The sequence below is a fragment of the Sesamum indicum genome, linkage group LG1 (assembly GCF_026168435.1).
Source record: "Sesamum indicum cultivar Baizhima isolate 11 linkage group LG1, ASM2616843v1, whole genome shotgun sequence".
NCBI classification, from domain to species: domain Eukaryota; kingdom Viridiplantae; phylum Streptophyta; class Magnoliopsida; order Lamiales; family Pedaliaceae; genus Sesamum; species Sesamum indicum.
Genome location: NC_142657.1, coordinates 12,822,910 through 12,845,175, shown reverse-complemented (window position 1 = coordinate 12,845,175; position 22,266 = coordinate 12,822,910). Strand labels below are relative to the sequence as shown.

At 35.0% G+C, this 22,266-nt stretch overlaps 3 protein-coding genes and 1 long non-coding RNA gene across 8 annotated transcripts; 1 reads left to right on the top strand and 3 right to left on the bottom strand.

Moving 5' to 3' along the window:
- Positions 1-405: 405 nt before the first annotated feature.
- On the bottom strand, positions 406-991 carry LOC110011876 (uncharacterized). Its single transcript, XR_002286960.2, has 2 exons — positions 854-991; positions 406-650 (listed from the first exon to the last, which is right to left on the bottom strand). It is a non-coding gene; the product is annotated as an uncharacterized LOC110011876 (long non-coding RNA).
- LOC105159389 (uncharacterized) lies at positions 489-8,874 on the top strand. The gene is made up of 12 exons (XM_011076441.3): positions 489-630; positions 850-1,375; positions 2,483-2,599; positions 3,347-3,469; positions 4,220-4,336; positions 5,668-5,888; positions 5,982-6,111; positions 6,193-6,255; positions 6,361-6,438; positions 7,543-7,631; positions 7,726-7,790; positions 8,544-8,874. The coding sequence occupies exons 1-11, from the start codon at positions 611-613 to the stop codon at positions 7,775-7,777; spliced, it is 1,536 nt and encodes a 511-aa protein (XP_011074743.1). The 5' UTR covers positions 489-610; the 3' UTR covers positions 7,778-7,790; positions 8,544-8,874.
- Positions 8,875-11,588: 2,714 nt separating this feature from the next.
- On the bottom strand, positions 11,589-15,011 carry AE7 (MIP18 family protein (DUF59)). Of its 2 annotated transcripts, none has more exons than XM_011076404.3 (6): positions 14,757-15,011; positions 13,653-13,790; positions 12,762-12,867; positions 12,569-12,668; positions 12,219-12,264; positions 11,589-12,047 (listed from the first exon to the last, which is right to left on the bottom strand). In XM_011076404.3, the coding sequence occupies exons 2-6, from the start codon at positions 13,774-13,776 to the stop codon at positions 11,947-11,949; spliced, it is 477 nt and encodes a 158-aa protein (XP_011074706.1). In that variant the 5' UTR covers positions 13,777-13,790; positions 14,757-15,011; the 3' UTR covers positions 11,589-11,946. The 2 variants fall into 2 exon arrangements, with proteins under 2 accessions (XP_011074706.1, XP_011074713.1); XM_011076411.2 differs by lacking the exon at positions 14,757-15,011 and adding an exon at positions 14,503-14,650.
- Positions 15,012-16,110: 1,099 nt separating this feature from the next.
- Positions 16,111-20,900, bottom strand: VPS25 (E2F/DP family winged-helix DNA-binding domain-containing protein). Of its 4 annotated transcripts, none has more exons than XM_011076386.3 (8): positions 20,614-20,900; positions 19,380-19,452; positions 17,956-18,095; positions 17,447-17,500; positions 17,247-17,335; positions 17,092-17,167; positions 16,552-16,612; positions 16,111-16,414 (listed from the first exon to the last, which is right to left on the bottom strand). In XM_011076386.3, exons 2-8 carry the CDS (start codon positions 19,436-19,438, stop codon positions 16,321-16,323), a joined length of 573 nt encoding a protein of 190 aa, XP_011074688.1. In that variant the 5' UTR covers positions 19,439-19,452; positions 20,614-20,900; the 3' UTR covers positions 16,111-16,320. The 4 variants fall into 4 exon arrangements, with proteins under 4 accessions (XP_011074688.1, XP_088742308.1, XP_088742309.1 ...); XM_088886182.1 differs by lacking the exon at positions 20,614-20,900 and adding an exon at positions 19,927-20,111; XM_088886183.1 differs by lacking the exon at positions 20,614-20,900 and adding an exon at positions 19,958-20,111.
- Positions 20,901-22,266: the final 1,366 nt, after the last annotated feature.

Sequence of the window (22,266 nt, the reverse complement as noted above, 5' to 3'; positions counted from 1 at the left end):
GGATCCACATGTAATTATACGGGAGGAAAGTGTAATTATCCCAAAATATAACTTACTCTCTAATATTTGTGTAGATGAAAGTATTCCAATTAATGCCTTATATTGCAGTTTGCAGAAAGGACTTAGAGTTAAGGAGAGTGGGGCTTCCATTTTAGGAGCTACAGGCGGTAAAACAGAATGGTGGTGGTGCCGCATGAGCTTTGGACAAGGGTAATGGAACTTGGAATTCAGATCGAAACCCTAGTTCACGATACTCTTTGCCGCCCACTTCAGCCCTTACACTATAAGTCCTTTGTCTACTCACTGCATTTTGCGGTTTCAAACCGGCAAATTGTTTCTTTCCTTAACGGGATAGTAAATTATCCTCAAATTATTTCACAGATTCTCTGCATCCATTGCCATGTATTTCAGCTCTGTCAATTTTATCTTGATTTCATGCTATTTTGGCATAAAATTTACACATAATCCAGCAATTCAAGAGTACAACAACAACAACAGGAGGTATATATATAATAAAGGCATTTATACAGACGAACACTTACTTGTAGCGAGTATACGCACAGCTGGTTCTCGCTTCTGCTGCGTCAGAGGTTGATTTTCGGAATCAATCATGGGCGACGAAAGCGATGAGTAAGTTCCCCTTCCCCGATCTGCAAAATTGTGGAATTGGGCTTTTGAATCGATAAAACTTGTGTGCGTGTATAGGTTTAGGGCTTTCTGTTAAAGAATTAGGGTTTTTGATTGGTTAATTTTGTTATCGGTGTGTGTGTGTGTGGTGTTAATTAGGGTTTTTATTATATGTATATCGAATTAGGGTTTTGAAATACTGAATTGGCGCTTTGAATTCAGTTACCGTGATGAAGATGGCGAGCCCTTGATGGATGTCGATGAAGAAATCCAGTCTGACCTAGATGAGCCTCAGCAACACCACCTGGATGACATAGATGATTCTCTTTATGACAGCCATGAGCGATCCCCAGATCCATCGTATATCGACTCAAAGGGAAAGCTGCAGAAAAGACTGATAATAAAATCCCCGCGTAAAGATAAGGCGAAGCTGCAGAAACGACTGACTATAAAATCCCCTCGTAAAGATTCAAGTCCTATGGATCTTGGATTCAATGGTGACGATGGTGATGACAGCAAGGATGATGATATGGCGGAGTGGATTAGACATTACTATTCAGATGATTCGGATGGAGGGAAGAGGAAAAGAGAGGAATGGGCGGAGAAATTTGCGGAGAAAATGAGGAAGGGGGAGAAAGGTGAGAAGAAGTTTAAGACGAGGAGAAGTGGAGGAGGGGAAATGAGAGATCATGATGAGGATGCTGAGATGAAAGAGATGTGGGACACAATCCCGGGTGGAAACTCCAAGGTTTAGCTCCTTTTAGTCAGTGCATTGAGTTCAGCATTTGTTTCTTTCACCATAAAGTTGGCGTTTTGTGATGTAGAATTTTTTTCACGCGCTCTATTTACTTTTTAAAGTTGCGTCTAACAAACATTTGGTGGTAGATTGAGCTTGGTTTTGTGGAATTTATTAGGATTTGGTGTATCCGTATATCTAATTGCAGCCTTTATTAGTAAATATGATGAATTTATGGAAATTCGGTGAAGCTATGTGGTTAGGCTTTAATTTGTGTCTATATTTGCGTAGTGATGATTGATTTTGTATTTTCTATGTGAGTTAATCACTTGCATACTTTAATTAGTTTGTTGAAATAATTTGCCCTCTCCGAGAAAGTTTGTTTTTTTCTAAATTTTGTGGTTGATCTGCACTACTAGTGATTTTTATTCGAAATTCTTGGATAAGTCGGCCTATAAAATTAGTTTATTGGTTGACGGCGCCCATGGCACTAAACATGAGTCGGAAATTTGTAATGTTTGCATTAGCGAGCGGTTTTCTATATTTCCGCTTTATTCAATTTTAATAGATTTAGCTACTTTGGTTAGGTTTGTTTAACACAAAAGTTAATGCCCTACTATAGATATCCTAAATTCTACGTTTTTTGAATCTTTGAAAATGCTTGAGACATTTCCCTGGTGGTTGGGTAAAAATCCCTCTCCTTGGATTCTCTTGAGACTGTCCATCATTTTTTTTAGCATGCTGATGCTTGAGTTTCTTTACACAACTAGACTAGTATTCCAAGTTTTGCAGTTCATAAACTGCGAAAGAAATGCATTTCCCTGAATGAAGAGAGATTCACACAGTTGATGATGAGCAGTATTTGTTGCTCTTATTCTCCTGTGATGTGACCAAATTCTGTATTTTGTTGGTTGTGCTACATTTTTTAGGTGATACAGGCAATTGTTATGTGTCGTTGGTATTGGAGTCATCTCCTTTGTGTTTTCTACTTTCCCTTCATTTTGTTACTAAAGTTAATATTACAAAAATGTACCCTTTATACTGATGTGTTATTTAGTTCAATGTTTTTGTGTTTGAGCTGTTCATGGTTAATTCATTTGGTCCCGAAAAAATCTACAGGATGACCAGGAGGGTTTTAGGACTATGGATGATGATAATTTGATCTATGACAGTGATGTGGATCCGGATGACAGTGATGGAAGTGACAATGAGCATTCTCCAATTTACACCCCCGAGGTTGGCTTCTATCTTGTTTGGATTACACATTAGTTATCAATAACTTGGTGATTTCTGTAATTCATGAAATTTAAAAGAAAAGAAAGAAAGTCTAATTCCTTTCGCTTCTATGCTTATGCATTTGCATTTATCTCAAAATCTTGTGGGTTTAAGTGTCATGGGAGTACACACAAAGAGAAAACCAGCTGTCATGTCCGACGTGGAAATTACAGCTGTGAAATAAGCAATGTTTTCTATTTATTATGAGAGGATTACTCAACTATTACTCAGTTTTTTATTTGGGCAAAGCTATTAATGAGCATAGTTATTCTCTATGGTTTCATGTTCTTCTCACTGATTCACTTGTTTTTGTTTATTCATTTATATAAATGTGCCAAGTTTGAAAGGAAATTTGAGGCTTGTATACTTAGTTAGCACAATATTATTCGGTTTAATGTCTTCCAATAAATGCATTTAGCTTGGGGTGAAGAGAGATTCACACAGTCGATGATGAGGCAGTATTTGTTGCCCTTATGCTGCTGTGACTAAATTCTGTATTATGTTGGTTCTGCTACTTTTTTTAGGTGATACAGACAATTGTTATGTGTCGTTGGTATTGCAGTAATCTCCAATGTGTTTTTTACTTTTTCCTCATTTTGTTTCTAAAGTTAATATTACAATAATGTACTCTATGATTGTTATTTACCACAATGTTTTTAAAATTGAGCTGTTCATTGTTAATTCATTTGGTCCCAAAAAAATCTACAGGATGACCAGGAGGGTTTTAGGAGTGTGGATGATGATAGTTTCACCGATGACAGTGATGTGGATCCGGATGACAGTTATGGAAGTGGCAATGAGCAGTCTGAGTCTCCAATTAACACTTCCGAGGTTGGCTTCTATCTTGTTTGGATTACGCATTAGTTGTCAACAACTCGGTGATTTTTGGTAATCCACGAAAATTAAAACAAGTCAAATTTCTTTCGCTTCCATACTTATGCATTTGCATTTAACTCAAAATGTTGTGGGTTTAAGTGTCATGGGAGTACAGTACACACAAAGTGAAAACCAGCTGCCATGTCCGACGTGGAAATTACAGCTGTGAAATAAAGCAATATTTTCTATTTATTATGATAGAGTTACTCAACTATTACTCAGTTTTTTCTTTGGGCAAAGCTATTGATGAGCATAGTTATTCTCTATGATTTCATGCTCTGCTCACTGATTGACTTGTTTTTGTTTATTTATTATATAAATGCACCAAGTTTGAAAGGATATTTGAGGCTTGCATACTTAGTTAGGAAATTATTATTTGGTTAATATCCTCCAATAAATACATTTAGCTTGGTGAAGAGAGATTCACGCAGTCGATGATGAGGCAGTATTTATTGCTCTTACGCTCCTGCGATGTGACCAAATTCTGTATTATGTTGGTTATGCTACTTTTTTTTTAGGTGATAAGGACAGTTGTTGTGTTGTTGGTATTGCAGTCATCTCCTTTGTGTTTTTTGTTTTTTCTTCATTTTGTTACTAAAGTTAATATTACAATAATGTACTCTTTATACTGATTGTTATTTAGCGCAATGTTTTCATGTTTGAGCTGTTCATTGTTAATTCACTTGGTTCCCAAAAAATATACAGGATGACCAGGAGTGTTTTAGGACTGTGGATGATGATAATTTCATGGATGACAGTGATGTGGATCCAGATGACAGTTATGGAAGTGGCAATGAACATTCTCCCATTTACACTCCCGAGGTTGGCTTCTATCTTGTGTGGATTACACTTAGTTATCAATAACTCGGTGATTTTTGTAATCCACGAAATTAAAACAAGTCAAATTTCTTTCGCTTCTATACTTGTGCATTTGCATTTAACTCAAAATGTTGTGGGTTTAACTGTAATTGGAGAGACAAAGTGAAAACCAGCTTTGATGTCCATGGAAATTAACTCAACTTTTTTCAGTTTTTTCTTTGGGCAAAGCTATTAACGAGGGAAGTTATTCTCAATGGTTTCATGTTCTGCTCACTGATTGACTTGTTTTTGTTCATTTATTATATATATGCTCTGAGTTTGAAAAGACAGTTGGGGCTTTATACTTGGTAAGCACATTGTATTTTGGTACATATTCTGATTTCAGCTAAAGATATTTACTTCTTCCAGACATTTTTCTTTCCTCCCCCCTTCTTGTATGCTGACCTGCCTGATATTGCCGGTTCATTCCTCTTTTTATTCTTTTAAGAAAAATTGTCATGACCTTTACTATCCCTAACCAAATTCTACAGCATACTTGTAAGTTTTAATCTTGTTCACACTCTTCCACTTCCTGTTTGTTCCCCTTTTCTTGTTCTGCAATTTAATTTTGGGAATAAACCCGGGCTGCTGAACCATTGTAATTTGCAGCTGTGATCTAATATATGTCTGCACTGATAGGCCTGATTGTATTTATTTTCTTCACAAAATTTGAACTGTTTCAAACCATAACTAGATATAGAATTTGGCCCAAAAAAGTCATAAAAGGTGAATGGTCTCTCTCTCTCTCTTTCCAGGCATTGCGACTTGTTCACTCAATTTTCTTTTCCACGATTTAATCTAATGGACAAAAATAATTAAAGCCAAGAGATCTCGTCTATCAACCTCCCACTCTGCATGCACTATGGCTAGTTAGTTCGCATTTCGTGCTCCACCATTTAATTTTGTGGTGAAAAGTCATTAAAGCTGAATGATCCTATCTATCACTGAAATCTGGTATATCCTCAATCCCTTGACCTCGATTCCTGTAACTCAACCTCCACAGCCCCAACCCCATTGCTTCTTTCTGTCTGTGTTCATGTATCCCTCCCTCCCCACTAATTCAAATGATAATGGATTAAATAGCCTGAATCTTATCTTTGAATGAGTTTCAGATTCACATGAAAGTTTTGTGATGAATCATTGGCTAAAATTATTATGATTTATTGTGCCATGGCTTAAATCTGTTGTTTTCCAGAGTTATTGAATCGCCTTTATTCTATTTCAGGGTCAATTGTTGGGAGTTTAAGGAAATTTATAGAACTAATTGCTTTTTTCCGCCGAGCCTTATTTTGTAGGCAGAAGAGGGAGAAGAGGATGAGGAGATTAAGGAGCTCTTCGAAATGGGAAAGAATCAGAAGAAAAACGAGAAAGGTGCTGCAGAAACTGCTTCGCTGGTTGGGAACATCATGGCTGAGCTAAAAGTTGTTGCAGAAGAAGATGCTGAACTCTACAGACAGGGAAAACCAGCCATTAATAAGTTGAAAAAGCTGTCTCTCCTTACCGATGTCCTATCAAAGTTAGTTGTTTTCTTTTGCGTTTCTTCCTTGGATTTATGCTCATATAATCTGTTAATTCTTAATTTCTTGGGTGATGATTGCATGTTTTGCAGGCAGCAACTTCATCAAGAGTTTCTGGATCATGGAGGTCTGACTCTTCTGAAGCATTGGCTTGAACCTCTACCAGATGGAAGCTTACCGGATATTAACATCCGTGCTGCTGTTTTGAAGATCCTGAATGATGTATGTAAATAGTTTGATTGTACTAATGAATTTGGGTAATTTAGCAGTTGTTGGATGCTAATAACTTGCAGTTGCCTGCAGTTCCCAATTGACCTGCAGCATTCTGATCGACGTGGACTGCTGAAAAGGAGTGGCCTTGGAAAGGTCGGACAGCTTACTAGCAGCTTCTTATGATAATATCTTTAATTTTTTTCACTTATCTATTGCTATTTTGAGGATGAAGTTTGATGCTGCATTACATTTTGACAGGTCATTATGTTTTTGTCGATGTCTGCTGAGGAAACTACAGCCAACCAGAAACTTGCTAAAGAGTTGGTTGATAAATGGGTAATTTAATTGTTCACTTTTTCTTTTCCAAGTTATTGAAGAACTGGGCACTACCCAGATGTTTTTTGACCATTAAATTTTTCCTTTCTTAAAAGTAAAACTATCTATGTATATATGATTTTCGTTTTTTTTTTTTTTTTGGGGGGGGGGGGGATGGATATTTGTTGTTTAGAAGCAATAGTGCAGCTACATGATGTTAGGTAGTTTTTGTTTTACGCACTTTTAACTGGACTATCTGAATTGCAATTTGGTAACCTTTTACGCTATTCCTGGTTTCTAATTCACATCAAGGGAAGGGGGTGATTGGTATGTAGGAATGGACTGGGAATGGAATGGAGTTCCCAAGTCCACTATGCTCTAGGTTTGGAAATTCTTATTCTCCTAGATAAGGGATTAGCCATTCCATTTCCTCAACATGGTATTAGCTACACCCAACATGTTGTGAATGAAAGTTTTCTTTTCTTTTGTATTAGTTTATTATTTAATTTTAATTGTTAATAGATTTAAGTACTTCTTGAGTCTAGTATTGAAAAATAATTGTGTATGCATGGTACTCAAAAAGTGATATTAGTTTGATATAATTATTTTTATTAATTCAAAATATTTTCTTCACCGAGTATTGAAGAAATAATGGCAGATGCATTATGATTAATAAATATATTAGTCCATTTGGTTGTTCGAATTTTTTTTTTTTTTGTTTTTGATAGAAAAATATTATCTATATGTTTATTGGGTAATAAATTATTTTTTATGTAAATAAATAAAGTTTCATATATAGTTTTTCAATACATATGAGATGATTTATTATTCAATAAAATATGAATGAGTAATTTTTTTAAAATAAATACTAAAGGACAATTTGTCATCAATGTAATTTAATTTTATCACTAATTATTATTTTCTAATTATCGATTATGTAAATGGAATCATCTAAGGAATGGCAATTTTATTACCTTCTAATTATTGTGTATATCAATCATAGGAATGCTATTCAAATGTGATTCATTTCCTATCTTTATTCCATTTCTAAATTCATCCCATTCCCACTTAATTCCATTACTACATACCAATCATGCCCCAACTTTCTGAATATTATTGGTACAGAGCCAACCAGTATACGATAACAGCACAAGGATTGAGGACATGAAGAACGTCGAGGATGAAAAAAGTTTCAGGAGGCCTCCTGATAAAGAGTATATTATCTTCTTGATGACTTGACAGATGGTTTAGATTTGGATAAATCAATCAGCACAGACTGAAGCGATATCTTTGTTGTATCTTCTACAGGGTGACCGGTAAAGGAACAACAATGGCAGCACCAGATGATGACCTTGATTAGCTGGATACTCAGAGTAAGACATAGTTTCATCCTACCTTTTGGTTCCTTAGCTTGCCAAGTTTGACGTTGTTTGGAGAAAACAATCTCAAATTGCACATTGAGGTTCTATAAAAATTAGTGCTTCATGTGGGTATTTTAGCACACAAGATTTTACGTTACTCAAGAAAAATCTATCTAACCCTCCCGTGTTACCTTTCTGTGATTGTAAGTCATCATGGGGAGCCTTTTTTCTCTTCGTTCTAGCTTATGACGGAAAATATCTTATTCGTGGCTATAATTGGCCCTTCATAGCTTTGTCTCAGTAGGTCAGCTCAGCTGGATAATCTGGAGTTTTGACTTTTGTTTGAACTTATTACGTACAAAAGCTTTTACTTGTTTTTTTAGTTATGATCTGTCATTCAATATTTCATACTTTTGACATCTGTAGCTTCTTATTGTGATCACACTGTGAGACAACTTCAGGAAAGGAAATTTGTATGATTAACTTAGCATAAGCATCTGAAAGAAAGAGAAGTTAAATAGTGATCTTCAGCTTGCCGTGTTTCAGTTTTTTCTTCCGGAAGAACTGCTGCTTACCTGTTAATAGCATGTTGGTTTATGCTTGATGAACGAGCATATTTTCTTCTCTTTTGTTATAAAGCCCTAGGTCTTGAAATCCTAATGATACAATGTCTGATGGCCCCTTCAAGTTCTCTGATATGATTGTTCATGATCTTAAACTTTTTTATCGTCTCGTCACAAGTTTCATGTTGTTTTCTGCCTGCAGATGAACAAAAAGTTGCAGCAACTGAAAGCACCAAAGGGAATCGTGGCATAATGAACTACCTGTAATTTTGTTGCTCTGCAATAACCAATACATATGGCAATATGACGCCTTTACTCTCTGAATCATAGTCATTTTCATGGGATGAAACGGCTGGAGTTATCAAGCCGTCAGTATGAATTGTGGATGCTAGTGTCTGTTAAATCTGGAAGCTGATGATAGACTGTTGGCTGTTAAACCTTATGTGTATTTATCTGTGTGCTTGCTTTCCCGACTAAGATTTTACATGAATTTTGGACCTAATAATCCTTTTAAATTAGTTTTGCTTTTGTTACCAATGCTGTTTGTTTTCTTTACAGTTATATATTTGAATTGCGAAGATGCCAATCTTTTGCTTTAGGATTCTGATCCTTTTGATGACAGAATCTTCACTTGATATCCCAAAATATAGATATTTGAGCCTACTTTTGCCCCTTTCACTACCATATCTGCGAAGTAGTTGAAAACTGATGGTACTAGTTTGGTTTTTTTTTTTTTCCTCAAGGGCATAAAAAGGTTACGCCTAATGATGTTTTAACAATAGTTGAAAAGTGTTAATGTGTGTTTCTGAGAAGACAAAGTTTCTTTATAGATGTCAAATTGTGTCCTAAGAAGTTTTAAATATGCTGGTTACCCATAAACAAATACAAAATCATCGACTTGGGTCTCAGTACCACAAGAGATACTGGTATTTGTCTCACCCCATATGTTGAAGTTTATTGTAATTTGTTTAATATAAATTAGTCACGGGGCCTTCTAATCGTAACAATTAAAAAACTAATCAAATTATAGGTAAAACATTAGAAGCAATTGTAAGAACACAACTGATGTATCGTATATATTAGCCATTGGCTATGCAATGCCAAAAAGCTATTAAGAGAAATAATTCTACTCCATATAGATAGATGAATGCATGCTTGAATTCCTAATTGTATCATCAGTCTCCCTAATCCAATTAAATATACATACCATAATGATAACGTTCTCCTGATATTACTGATCTTCTTCGCCATAGTCAAATCGGACTTCACGATAAAAGCTAGACGACACCGCTAGCAAACAAAAATAGTAAGCAAATTGAAGGAAAGCATTGCCAAGAAATCCTCCGCCACTTCTCTCCTCCAATTTCGGCTCCGCCCGACGTCTATTTACCTGATTAGGATGAGAATACTTTAGGATGTTGAAGCTACGACTCCACTCAAGGCGGCTGAAATGCCGACAAACACACCGCATCCTGGCAAACCCCACGCCGTCCAGGAGCTCCACCACGCGCAACTGCAGATCTTCCGGCAACGACATGAAAGGGTGGAAACTGGGAAGTCCTTTGAGGTTGCCGTACGAGGGGAGATCATTCATCAAGTTTTCTTCGTCGTACGTAGGTTCGTACTTCGCCTCTACAACAACGTCACCATGGAAAAACGCTACTTTCTTCGAGGCCTGGAGGCTCAAGAAAGCGACTCCGGTTTTGCCAGACCTTCCGGTCTTAGAGTGGTTGCTGGTACAACGATCAAGCGGCGGCGGAGGGAGGGGGTACATCGCGAACCAATACTTGGCATTGGACAAGGCGTCGACGACGGTGTTCCATATTAGTGGCGGATCACAGGGGAAAGGTAGCTCCGCCTTTGGGTCGCAGTCCGATGATATAATGAGAAGATTAACAGTGAAGCTATTACACCGACGCTCTCTCGTCTCCGCCATGCCTAAATTTCTGTAATTATGTAAATTTACCTTTCTCTTTTATATAATTACAGACATATATAATTGATTTTCCTTATCCAACGCCAACCGGTAAAATTTCCTTATATAATTACAAATAGTGGCTAATTTGAATTTTAAAAAATATTTTCATATATTAGATTAAATATCCGGGCCATATATGGCTGAGTGTTTGACAATAATAGGTATGTTGCTCTTTTGGTCCATATAATAGAGCGCGTTTTATATTTAGTTTAATAATTTATCGACTTAGCATATTTAGTTCCACAAGTTGAAATATAGCATTTTGGATCAAAAATGTTACGATTTTTTATAAAATCTGATCAAATGTAGCATAATTTTTATCTTATGAGACAAAATATGCTATACTTATAAATTGTGGGACCAAAAGCATAATTTTCTCTATTATATGGGACAAAAAAATGCATATCATCTTGATTTTAGCTGAACCCATATTTTCAAAACTAAATTAACGTATTTAATATTTTACCATTAAAAGTATTAATGACTGTCTGGATGTGTAGAAATCCGATTAGATGGGTTTATATATTATTCTACATTAATCAAATAAAAAATTATACATAATTAAGTTGCTTGAATTCATTTATTTATTCTTTTTTTTTTATTTACGAACTATTATTAATTAAAACAACTCAATTGCAAACGTTCTTACTAATCCCACCTACTATTACAGTAGACACGCTAGTTTACAATTATAACATCATACTCCATAAATTTTATTAGTTGTGCAATTTTTTGAAAATTTTGAATATTTCTAACAATAAATTTCTTTTTTCACTAATATTTAGATAGGACGGCCATGAAATTTACACACAATCATCATAAATAATAGAGATAATTATATTTACACCTCCTAATTTATAATTTATTTACACAAACAATTGCTATTTTTTGTATAATTACAAAAACTACTCCTGACAGTCAAAAAATATGAATAATTTGTGTAATAATACTAATAATTTTTAAAAGGAGTGTATTTGTAATTTTTCAAAAAAATAGGGGTAGTTGTGTAAATAATATTGACATTTGATAGATGTATGTATAATTATCTAAAAGATAGAGATTATTTGTGTAAATAAATTATAGGTCAAGGGCTATAAATATAATTACCCTAAATAATAACGTGATCGGATGAAGGATCACACCGCATATAGTCATACGGAAGGACGGACGGACAGTAGAGCTGGCTATCACACTGCGTCAAGTCCATAACTAACTTTTCCCTGTCTGCACTAGTGTTATACTTATCCATGGCAGAACTTGAAGTCCAGGTGAATGAAACTAGTATTTCTTATTAATTATGTATCTCTGTAATGGTTCATCAACATTCTTGATCAATATGTGCTGTTCAGAACTGAGAATAAAGGTCTACAGGAATAGAAGTTCCCTATCTTAAGTAAACATGAATCGGCTCACCATCAAATTTAATCCCTAACTAGACAAGAAACCTTATCCAAGTGATAAAAGTTAATACTCAGAACATGAAGAGCGACAATAAAGACTAACACGCTAGAGAAGAAAATCAAGAACATCAACAAACCATGTAGCTGGCAGAAGGTAAACTGGAGTAGAATCAAACATGAAGGGAAGACTGTTTGCTTGGATTTTAGGAAGATAAGCTCGACCATCTTCAGCCATAAGATGGAGCAAGACATTCGTCGACCATATCAACGAGGTTTGGATTTTCTAGAGCTGCTGCCACCCGTTCTTTATCATTCAGTTGTTTATTTACTGCAAACAAGTGAAAAGAAAAAACATATAATAATTAAGAAACACGTCCTGCAACTATAGGATACAGCTTTTGCATGCATCAATGACAAATGAAATCACACTGATCACCACAGGTCTCATACAACTGAAACCACACACAAGTACACGAGAGAGAGAGAGAGAGAGAGAGACCTGCAGCTTCAGTGGCATGCGTACCAGGTGCTACTCTAATATCCACCTGGGGAAAAACAAAGTGACACTATTTGAGAACCATAAAAATGGAAGCAGAAAATCATGGCAAACTATCTTTAGAACATAGCAAAGCAACAAAACAAAGCTTAAATTTATGCAAGATTATAGTAAGGCTGGTTGTTTTAAATGCTAGCAGCTCGCACACCAAACTATACTCGCCACCATCTTTCTTTGCACACAAATGGACACAAAAATTCAAGACTTGCTGAATAGTATAATTGCATTAAGTTGCTAGCACTCGCCAGTACAGAGTATAAGATATATCACAAGGTCAGTTTGTGGATGCATACTTTGTACCGAGGGGGCAAAGATCGCATGAGTTTGACCCGCAAGCATAAGCCAATCACTGTGGCCATACTGCAATGCTCTACAGTCGGAGTGAATGTGACCCTGAAAGAGATCATTTCAAATAAGTTGTGAGAAGAAAAATAAGCATCCACATATAAATGGAGCAAAATACATAGAACAGCGAGATTTTTCTACCTCACATAGCTACGCTTGTCATCCACCTCAATCGCATCTTCGCTTATAACTTTCAGCTCTTCCAAGGAATAAGGGTGCTCCGGATCTTTTATGTCTCTAATATGATGTGTGAACATTAAGAAGAACAAACTTTTGTACCCATGTTGTTCTCCAATCTAATTTATGCTGTGTTATTGTTCACCTAAAAACTGTTCCACTCCTAGTGCCAACAGAATGCAATATATTTTCTTCTCTTCTTTCTCTCGGTTGATAGTTTTCAATTATTCAAGAAATATACAACGCTTTTACTAACATGAATTGTATATAAAAACTAAAACTGACTGGTGGCTAAGAAGACATAGTAAAGAACATAGCATGACATGAGAGTCACAAAATCAAAAGACAAAGAGCAGCCTGGAACTCACAAAATAATAGCAGGCAAGAGTATCTGCGAAAAGACATGAACAATGTGCAGCAAGAGTATCATAGTAACTCTTGTCTGGAAAAGAGAAGTGGCAACAGTTCCTAAACCAATTTCTTCTCTTTCTCTTCAAGGCAGTTATATATCTTCTAACACATCATTCTCCCTAAAGATAATTTCAGTATTATAGCCATCTCCATTCCTTAAACGGCTTTCTCCATTCACCCAAAAGCATGCAAAATAAACTAAGAGTGATTAAGATGATATCAGTAGTATCATGGAAAAGAATGTCATTAAGGAACTGCTTAGAGAGCTACTCGGCAGATATAGTGTGCAACATATAGTTCATCGTAAAGAGTTTTTGCCACCATCAAAATCCATATGCAACACGAAAGGTGCCCTACAATCCCGCTATATTTTGGAAAGCATTTATATTGCAAATAAAGCTAATCAGTCGATGAGAAGGGGAGTTAAAACATATATAAGGATATCAAATATCTCTAGTTGGTCAATCAGCTCAACTGCATATTCGTCCACATGAGTTGGTGTGCTTCTAGATCGGCGCTCCTTTTTCTCATACACAACAGGGTTAGCATTTATTAATCCTGAGACCATGGTAGCTGCTGCACCTGAACATAAGGCAATAGTACTAGACAAAATGAATAAACATTACAAAAAGGCTTCACTAAATAAAAATGTAAGCAGGTCGTGAAAGTTATGTAGAAACAGAGGTGAACTATATGTCGCTTTCATCATATGCACATCAACAAACATGTAACAAGTGGACACTGCAACTCGAACAAACCAACTACTATAAAACATTATACAGCAAGACGTTGCTTAGACTGTAGCAAGATCTAGTCCCTCAACCCTCAAATTGGCAACGGCCAAGCTATGACCTATGTACTCCATTGGAACTATAGATATTCACCAAAAGAAAAACAAAATTTAATTCTTATAAAGCTCCGAAACTTCATCAAGTTATCTTGATTTAGCAATCACCACCTGTCTGACATCCTACACTATATCCGCACACTCCCTCTCTGAATTTCTACTTGGGTAACTTCATTTATACAGCATCAAACAAAAAGTAGGGAAAACTAATCAGTTCACCTCCTTAAAATCCCATCCCAGTTTGATTTCCAACTTTCTTATAGTTGATAAGTCAGGGAACAAAGAAAAAACAAATTCCACCTCAAAACATGATATTTAAACATAGTCTCAGCAACGTAGAATTCAATTTTCCATTTTTATAAAACTTCAACATCAAAAGAAAATACACGACAACTCCAAGAGTAATAAAAGTTGCTCCTTACAAACATTAAGAAATACCAGTAATACCTATAAGTTGAATCTTCAAACATACACACACTCAGAAGCAAACCCAAGTCCAGATTTTAGTATTCGTATCTACAAAGATACATACATACATACATAGATATAGAGTAAAAATACACACACACGCACATATATATAGATATATATACGGACGCCACGGTTGATTAGGTTCGAGACTGAAGCAATTTGAAGAATAAAAGTAAAAACTTAATTAAATTCAACTCACGGGATATCAACCCTGAAACTTCCAAACAAACCTGGGAATTGTTCGTGATAATTTGGCGCGAGATAGGGGATTGGCGGGCGGAGTTCTGGAGATTCGATTACTGTGTGGGTCAAAAGTTTCCAATTTTTTGAAGTGCAATGAGTTCAATTCCCTAATCCCATACATAAATATAAGCAGTCAATTAGGCGCCCTTTCGGTGTATATAATTCTCAAAATGCTTTTTAGAAAATGTCTAGAAAAAAGGTAAAGAAAAAAATATTTCCGGTCTTCTTTTGGGATGAGAAGAAATACAAAGAGAGAAAGGAGGAAGAAGAAACGACAAAGAGAGAGAAAGATATGAGTTTTTTATTTTTGATTTTTTGTATTATTATTATTATTATTATTATATTATTATTATTAAGCAGTCGGATCTGAATCAGAAGGAATAGCTTCTCAAAAAATAAAGTGCCAGCAGAGCAAGTCAATGGAATTGACCAAATGACACGTGTCGAGAATGAAATGATACTTGACAGATGAAGGCCATGCGGACGTGATTATTGTTATTATATTATTATTATTAGTATTAGTATTAGTATTATTGTTAGTATTATTATTTTAAATTATGAGATCGAATCATAAAATTTTTACATAGATATAGTTGAAATTAATATATGTTCACAACCTGCAAAATGTATATATTTATAAATATTAGTATACCATTGATGTAACTATCATCTTACATTGTTGAACAACATGGGTTAATCGGGCCATTAAAATTCAGATCAAACCATTAGATATGATAAAACTTACAAAAAAAAATACATTTGGTAAAGTTATAAACTTATTGAATATACGGATGTCGAGATATCGTACTCGAAACATAAATATAATCATTCAAGACTGTGTATCGTTGAATTAAGCCATGTGATTTTAAATCATACTGTCTGATATGATCTAATGGACACAGTCTTATATATATTTAAATTTCGTATGAATCAAATGCTCGAATTTTAAGATATAGTAATTATTAATTAAACTTTTTAATCTCATTATATATAATAAAATAATAATTAGAATTGTTCAACCATCATCATCATCATCATTATTATTATTGTTGTTATTATTATTATTATGAATTTTAGATTAATTCATAGGAATTACTAAATTTTGACATAAATTTATAAATAATAAAAAATCATAAGTCAATTACTTGTCAATTTAAAAAATGTTAAAATAATACAAATATATATTAAAATATAACATAAGTTCTGTATATCATATTAAATAATAACTTTAATTATAAAAAATATTATAATTTACTCGCAAGCTAGTGAACAACCTCCAATGAGCTCGAGTCGAGCTCAAAGTCGAGCCGGCTCGACTCATCTGACACCCCTACTTGTGCCTTCCATCAACAATTTAATAATACTAGAGACGAAATTACAATAGGATAGTTGTGAACATGAGACAACTGTTGTATACAGACCAAATCTTTGGAATTCACATAGATATGGATGTCCACACACGTAAAAAGAAGTTGCTACAGATATGTTTTAAAGCTGGATCTTTGATGAAGAAACTACATAATCTATATGGAAAATTTTACGCCTTCATCGTCAGCTGAAGTTCCTTTGAAGAGTGCAAGCTTCCCTCTGTGTTCCAGGTGTTTGAGGGCTCGCATTAGAATAGTACGGTCCATTCCGTGAAGCTCTGTTTACGGTCAAAAAAAATGTGAGAGGAAGAGCAGCAGCTAGTTGTTATATGACGCGAAAACTAAAGCAATGTTCAGCTCAAACAGAGCGCGAAAAGAAGGTCATTTGAACATGTATGATGAAAGAATCCCATACAAGTGGTGTGGTAATATTCCACGCGTTATCACTTCAAACATTGATTGATTCATCTGACCAGCTATCCCAAGCATGCAAGACAAGCTGCTAGGTTAATATAAAGGTCGCAAAAAGACCAGAATGTATAAGAGTAATAATACACAATGTGGTACCTGCTATTGGCCATGCTAGTGAGTGAAATGTCAATCAGGATAGAAAGCTTGAAATTTATCATGCCTTTTACAATTGCTCTGTATTTTTAGAAAGTTTCGTGATTAGGGATTTAAGTGAAACCCATGATTGGTTGGAAGTAGAGGATATTATCCATCGCACAATTCACTTCATCAACAAGAGATATATGCTTTAAGTAGGTTCCAGGAAGAGGAAATAAACGTATTTATATCACTTTTAACCGCCAAATTTTCAAAATTAGTCATGCCAAACAGACATAATGGAGGTCTCCCCATTGTACTACAGGTAAATGCCATACGACCCAATTGGACCAACAGAATTCCTCAAAAGGAAATTTTGAGATAAGCAACTCTCAAGACCAAAGTTTACCTGTCCCTCGAGACTCGACCCCCGAACGTATTTCCTCAACCGTCATAACACCATCCTCAAGTCCATTATCCTTAACCTGATGAAAGATAACCAGAAATCACGCATCAGCAAAAACTGAGATAATCAGCAGCAGCACAAAATAAAGGAACACTCACAAAGCTTATTATCAAGTCAGCCCAATCTTTTATGCTATGCCAAAGGATTAGGATCTTTTTATGACTTTTATCCAACCATTCTGCACGTCCTGTCAAGTTGAACTTAATCTGGTAAGCAACCAAATGGTTGAGTATAAAACATCAACCTTATTTCTCAACTAGGTTCTGTCAAATACTAAACTAGCACAATGGAGACAAACCTTCCGCAACTAAGGCCGAGAGAAATGCCTCCCTAGCTTCATGACTTAGAGATCCTACACGATCAAGACTAAGTAAGATATCATCTGGGTTGAATACCACAAACAAACATTTGATAGAAGGAAAATGAAACTCAAAAAGAAAAAACAAAAAGTAGTAGGGAAAATGAACATAAAAAAGAAAAGAACAAACTGAAACCTCCAACACATTATCACTAGATTTTTCAATTTCTCACTTGGCAATACAGGGGAAAGAAAATAACAAAATTCAATAAGTATCTTAAAAAAAGCTGCTTTCTAACTGCATTTCATGTAAAATATGACAGATTTCTGTTTGAGAAACAAGCAACTCAGGACATTAACACTAGTTCAACGAGAAGTAACAAACAACTCCGAATTTTTATTTTTCATTGTTCACATTCTTTTCATCTATTTTTCTGTCTTTCTTTTAGCAAAGGCAACAAATATCTGTACGGCAATCAAGAAATAGAAACTCGAAACCCAATGCATACTTTCAATCACTGGATTGCTAAACAATGGGAAGTCTTCATCAAGCCCAACTACAAAGATCTTTTGAGTCCGACAGTAATCAAGTATCAGCTCCTTCCAGAGTTGTATCTGCTTTTCCCTAGTATCTCTTACTGGCTGCAAACTACAGGAATTGGAAAACATTAGTGTGCCAACAAACAAAGATTCTCCTTTGAAGATGTCCTATGAAAGCATAAACGAAATCAAACATGCTGAGCTACTTTCTGCAATCATATTATTCATGCTCAACGCCAATCTCCATAGGAAGGGAAAAGATTTCAGAAAAGTTCACTTTAAACATCCTACGGGAGACTGGATAAACCTGTGGATGAAGACCTTCTTCCCACAATAGGAGTTCTGTGTTTGCTCCAATAGGTCATGAGAACAATTCTGGATCCTAGACTTCCCTTAAAGCATCATGGTTCAATATCAAAGGAACTTTCTGTAATCCAAACACTCAAACTATGACAGGCGTTCAAATGACTTTAAAAATTCAGCATTTTCTTGAGGGTGTTGCAGAATATTGGATTAGGTCGGATCTTACTGATGTAATTAGGAAAAAATAAGAAGCAAAAGATATAAAGAAAGATGATTTCTCATGGTTATGGTGCTAAAGAGTCCAGCATCCCGAGATTTTTCCTTATGGAAATCTTGTTGCCAATCACACCTCTTCCATAAAATGTAAACACCAATGAGAATTTTAACCAAGTCTATTTAACTATTAAAACTGCACCATACATATATCAGAATGAAACAAGGCTGCATTACATGGCTACACAAGACAAAGAAACCCAAATGAATAACAACCAGTTCAAATTAAGATTTCCACATCTCTAAGCATGTCAAAATGGATCTGATCCAGTAAAGAAAGACCAAAGGCAACCACACTATTCTCACATTGTTAGAGAATATTTACCACAAAAGCAGCTCAAAGCAAGGAAAAATATGTTCACTCAGTTAATATAGCTCAAAATAATCAACGACGAATTAGAAAAGAAACTTATCCTTGCAATTCCACCAAGGAATCAACAATAACTCACTTCAGTTGCTCTTTTTCCAGACAATAAAAATCATTTTCTTTTATAAAATTCAACACTTTCCTCTTTGTCCCCAAAAGAAGACCCATATTGCATTACTTGATCAATACTTAAAACCCCAACTAAAGTTGAACAGGAAATTCCATTTCCATTTCTGAAGAGTATACAACAACGAGGTAAGAAAAAGAGCTACAGCTCATGCAGTTTAAAATTTAACCACAATCATGTTCATTCTGATAGAACAAAACGCCAAAAAAGAAAAAAAGCCACAGGTATTCGCCACATACACCATACAGAAATCATATTAACGAATTACAAACACAAAAAAAACGAGGGAAAAAAAAGATGAAGAAGAAGAGCAAGAAATTTACGTGAAATAGGGAGGGTAATTAAAGAAATGGGGCAGCTTGAATTCACCCAACGTCTGCATATCCTCTCTTCTCCCTTGCGATTGAATATCAAAGTGCGGAAACCGAAACAAAAAAAGAGGTTCTCAGAATCAACAAAGAAAAACAAATTCCACCTCAAAACATGATATTTAAACGCAGTCTCAGCCACGTACAAATCAATTTTCCATAATTTTTATAAAACTTCAACATCAAAAGAAAATATACGACAACTCCCAGTGTAATAAAAATTGATCCTTACAAAGATTAAGAAATACCAGTAATACCTATAAGTTAAATTTTAAAACATACACACTCAGAAGCAAATGCAAGTCCAGATTTTAGTATTTCTATCTACAAAGATGCATACATACATACATACATACATACATACATAGACATACATAGATATAGAGTAAACATACACACACACACACACACATATATATATATATGGTCGCCATGGCTGATTAGGTTCGAGACTAAAGCAATTTGAAGAATAAAAGTAAAAACTTAATTAAATTCAACTCACGGGATATCAGCCCTGAAACTTCCCAACAAACCTGGGAATTGTTCGTGATAATTTGGCGCAAGATAGGGGATTGGTGGGCGGAGTTGGGGAGATTCGATTACTGTGTGGGTCAAAAGTTTCCAAATTTTTGAAGTGCGATGAGTTCAATTCCCTAATCCCATACATAAATATAACCAGTCAATTAGGCGCCGTTTCGGTGTATATAATTCTCAAAATGCTTTTAGAAAATGTCTAAAAATATTTCCGATCTTTTTTTGGGATGAGAATATATTTAAATAATTGTTTTAAACTTTGGATTTTCTATTTATCATTTGGAAATCATTCCAAGTTTGATGTGGATGAATTAGGCCTGGCAACGAGTCGAGCTCGATACAGTATTTTCGAGCTTGAGCTTGAGCTGTCGAGCTCGCGTTTGTTCCAGAAATTGCAGCAGAATGGAGGTGGGAAGGAGAGAAATTTTACAACATTACATACAAAATTTTTCAGAAATTTTGCTAATCGATAATGGTCTTCCATTCAACATTACAACTCTTTTACAAAAGCAAACAACAACAAGAAATAAACAAATCATTGTCCCCTGAAAAAAACACCCAAACCCAAGAAAAAAAATTAAACAAGATGCTAAAAACACACCCAAACCCAAGAAAAAGAAGAATAAGTAAAATACAACAAAGAAATAAGGATTACCTGGAAGTCGTACTCGTCGCCGTTCTTGTTGCTGATTTACCGTCCTTGTTGCCGTGAGTTTAGGGTTAGGGTTCTAAGAGATGGGTTTGGGGAAGAAATGAGAGGAGAAAGATGGAAGCCGTACTCGTTGTCGTGCTCGTCGCCGTCCTCGTTGCCGACCTACCGTCCTTGTTGCCGTGAGTTTGGGTTTAGGGTTCTAAGAGATGGATTTGGTGAAGAATTGAGAAAGAATGGAGAAGAAACAAAAAGAGAGAAAGAAAAAGGAAGAAGAAACGAGAAGAAAGAGATGCATTATGTTTGGTTTCATTTTTAACTTGTTTTGATATACTTTGTGGAGATAAAGAGAGAAAAACAAAGATAAATAAGTATGTGTTAGAGATAGTGTGTATGTTTGGATTTGTTTTTGGAGACAATATAAAATAAGTATGATATGTTTGATGTTGTTTAGTAGGAGACAAAAATTACTATTCATTGTCAAATCATGTCTGTTTTATATATATTTATATATATGTTTGTATGAATATAATTTTTTTATTTGTAGGTGTAGATTTATTTTGAAAAAAAACAAAAGAGACACTGTTTCAAAACATCTCAAAACACCACCAAAACTTCCAAAACAAATCAAGGCAAACATTGTCCATGTTTTGGCCCATTTCGAAGATAAAGCAAAATTGAAACCAAACATAGTTGGGTTTTTATTTTTGACTTTTTGTATTCTTCTTCTTCTTCTTCTTCTTCTTCTTCTTCTTATTATTATTATTATTATTATTACTACTACTACTGGTATTATTATTATTATTACTATTACTACTACTACTAGTATTATTATTATTATTACTATTACTACTACTACTACTATTATTATTATTATGAGGAATAAATCAAAAGCAAAGTTATATCTAGTCATGAGGAGGTATGAAAAATCGACCATTTAGGCGGAATGCATAAAAGTAAAAAGATAAATCCGACTATGTAGGCGGTAGGAAAAACCGACCATGCAGGCGGAATGCATCAAAAGAATATTTTTTATTATGATAAATATAAAGAGAATCGAATAACATAAGGGAAGACTAAATTGGGAACCTTTTACGTCAATTTAAACTAATATGTATGAATTTTGGTTAAAAGATACCACACTAAAGCCCAAAAACAACGCCAAAGAACGGCAAAATCAGGCAGTAATGGCAAGACCGACCTTGTTCATACTCATAATTTAAATCGACGACCCATAATATCTTATCTTTATGTTTTTCAACTTCTCCTTATTTTTATCAATAATGAAAAATACTATTTTTTTTAATATATAAATATATACATATCTATATAGCCATGCTATCTCTATTATAGTTGAATAATTCAGCAACAGCAATTTAGCCTTACATTAGGCTAAACAAAACAGAAGCAAGGATAGAAGTAACAAATGCAGAAAATTAAGTAAGAGAACTTACAGGTAGCATGTATCTCTTATTAGGCCAAATGAAACTTTTATATAAACTAAGGAAGGAGAAAGAAATTACAAGTACAAGTGCCTCTGCTTCAATACATGAAGGCTTCCGAGGGCTCTCCGAAAAAAAGGGGGGAAGGGGTTATATGTATAACCAGGTGGTCCGGACTTGAAACCATTTTTTCACGTCTGCATGACCTTCATCTTCC

Bases quoted from the DNA above. Each gene is read 5' to 3' on its own strand.
- AE7 (XM_011076404.3), bottom strand. From the start codon at position 13,776: ATGGTCTCAGGATTAATAAATGCTAACCCTGTTGTGTATGAGAAAAAG. The intron at 12,265-12,568 runs GTATGCATCCAC...GTTTTTCCCCAG, and splicing joins CTTTGCCCCCTCGGTACAAA to GTGGATATTAGAGTAGCACC. The intron at 12,048-12,218 runs GTCTCTCTCTCT...ACTTGTTTGCAG, and splicing joins GCATGCCACTGAAGCTGCAG to TAAATAAACAACTGAATGAT.
- VPS25 (XM_011076386.3), bottom strand. From the start codon at position 19,438: ATGCAGACGTTGGGTGAATTCAAGCTGCCCCATTTCTTTAATTACCCT. The intron at 17,168-17,246 runs GTGAGTGTTCCT...ATCTTTCATCAG, and splicing joins CTGACTTGATAATAAGCTTT to GTTAAGGATAATGGACTTGA. The intron at 16,415-16,551 runs GTATGGGATTCT...GACCGTAAACAG, and splicing joins GGAATATTACCACACCACTT to AGCTTCACGGAATGGACCGT.
- LOC105159389 (XM_011076441.3), top strand. From the start codon at position 611: ATGGGCGACGAAAGCGATGA. The intron at 3,470-4,219 runs GTTGGCTTCTAT...AAAAATATACAG, and splicing joins CTCCAATTAACACTTCCGAG to GATGACCAGGAGTGTTTTAG. The intron at 6,112-6,192 runs GTATGTAAATAG...AGTTGCCTGCAG, and splicing joins TTTTGAAGATCCTGAATGAT to TTCCCAATTGACCTGCAGCA.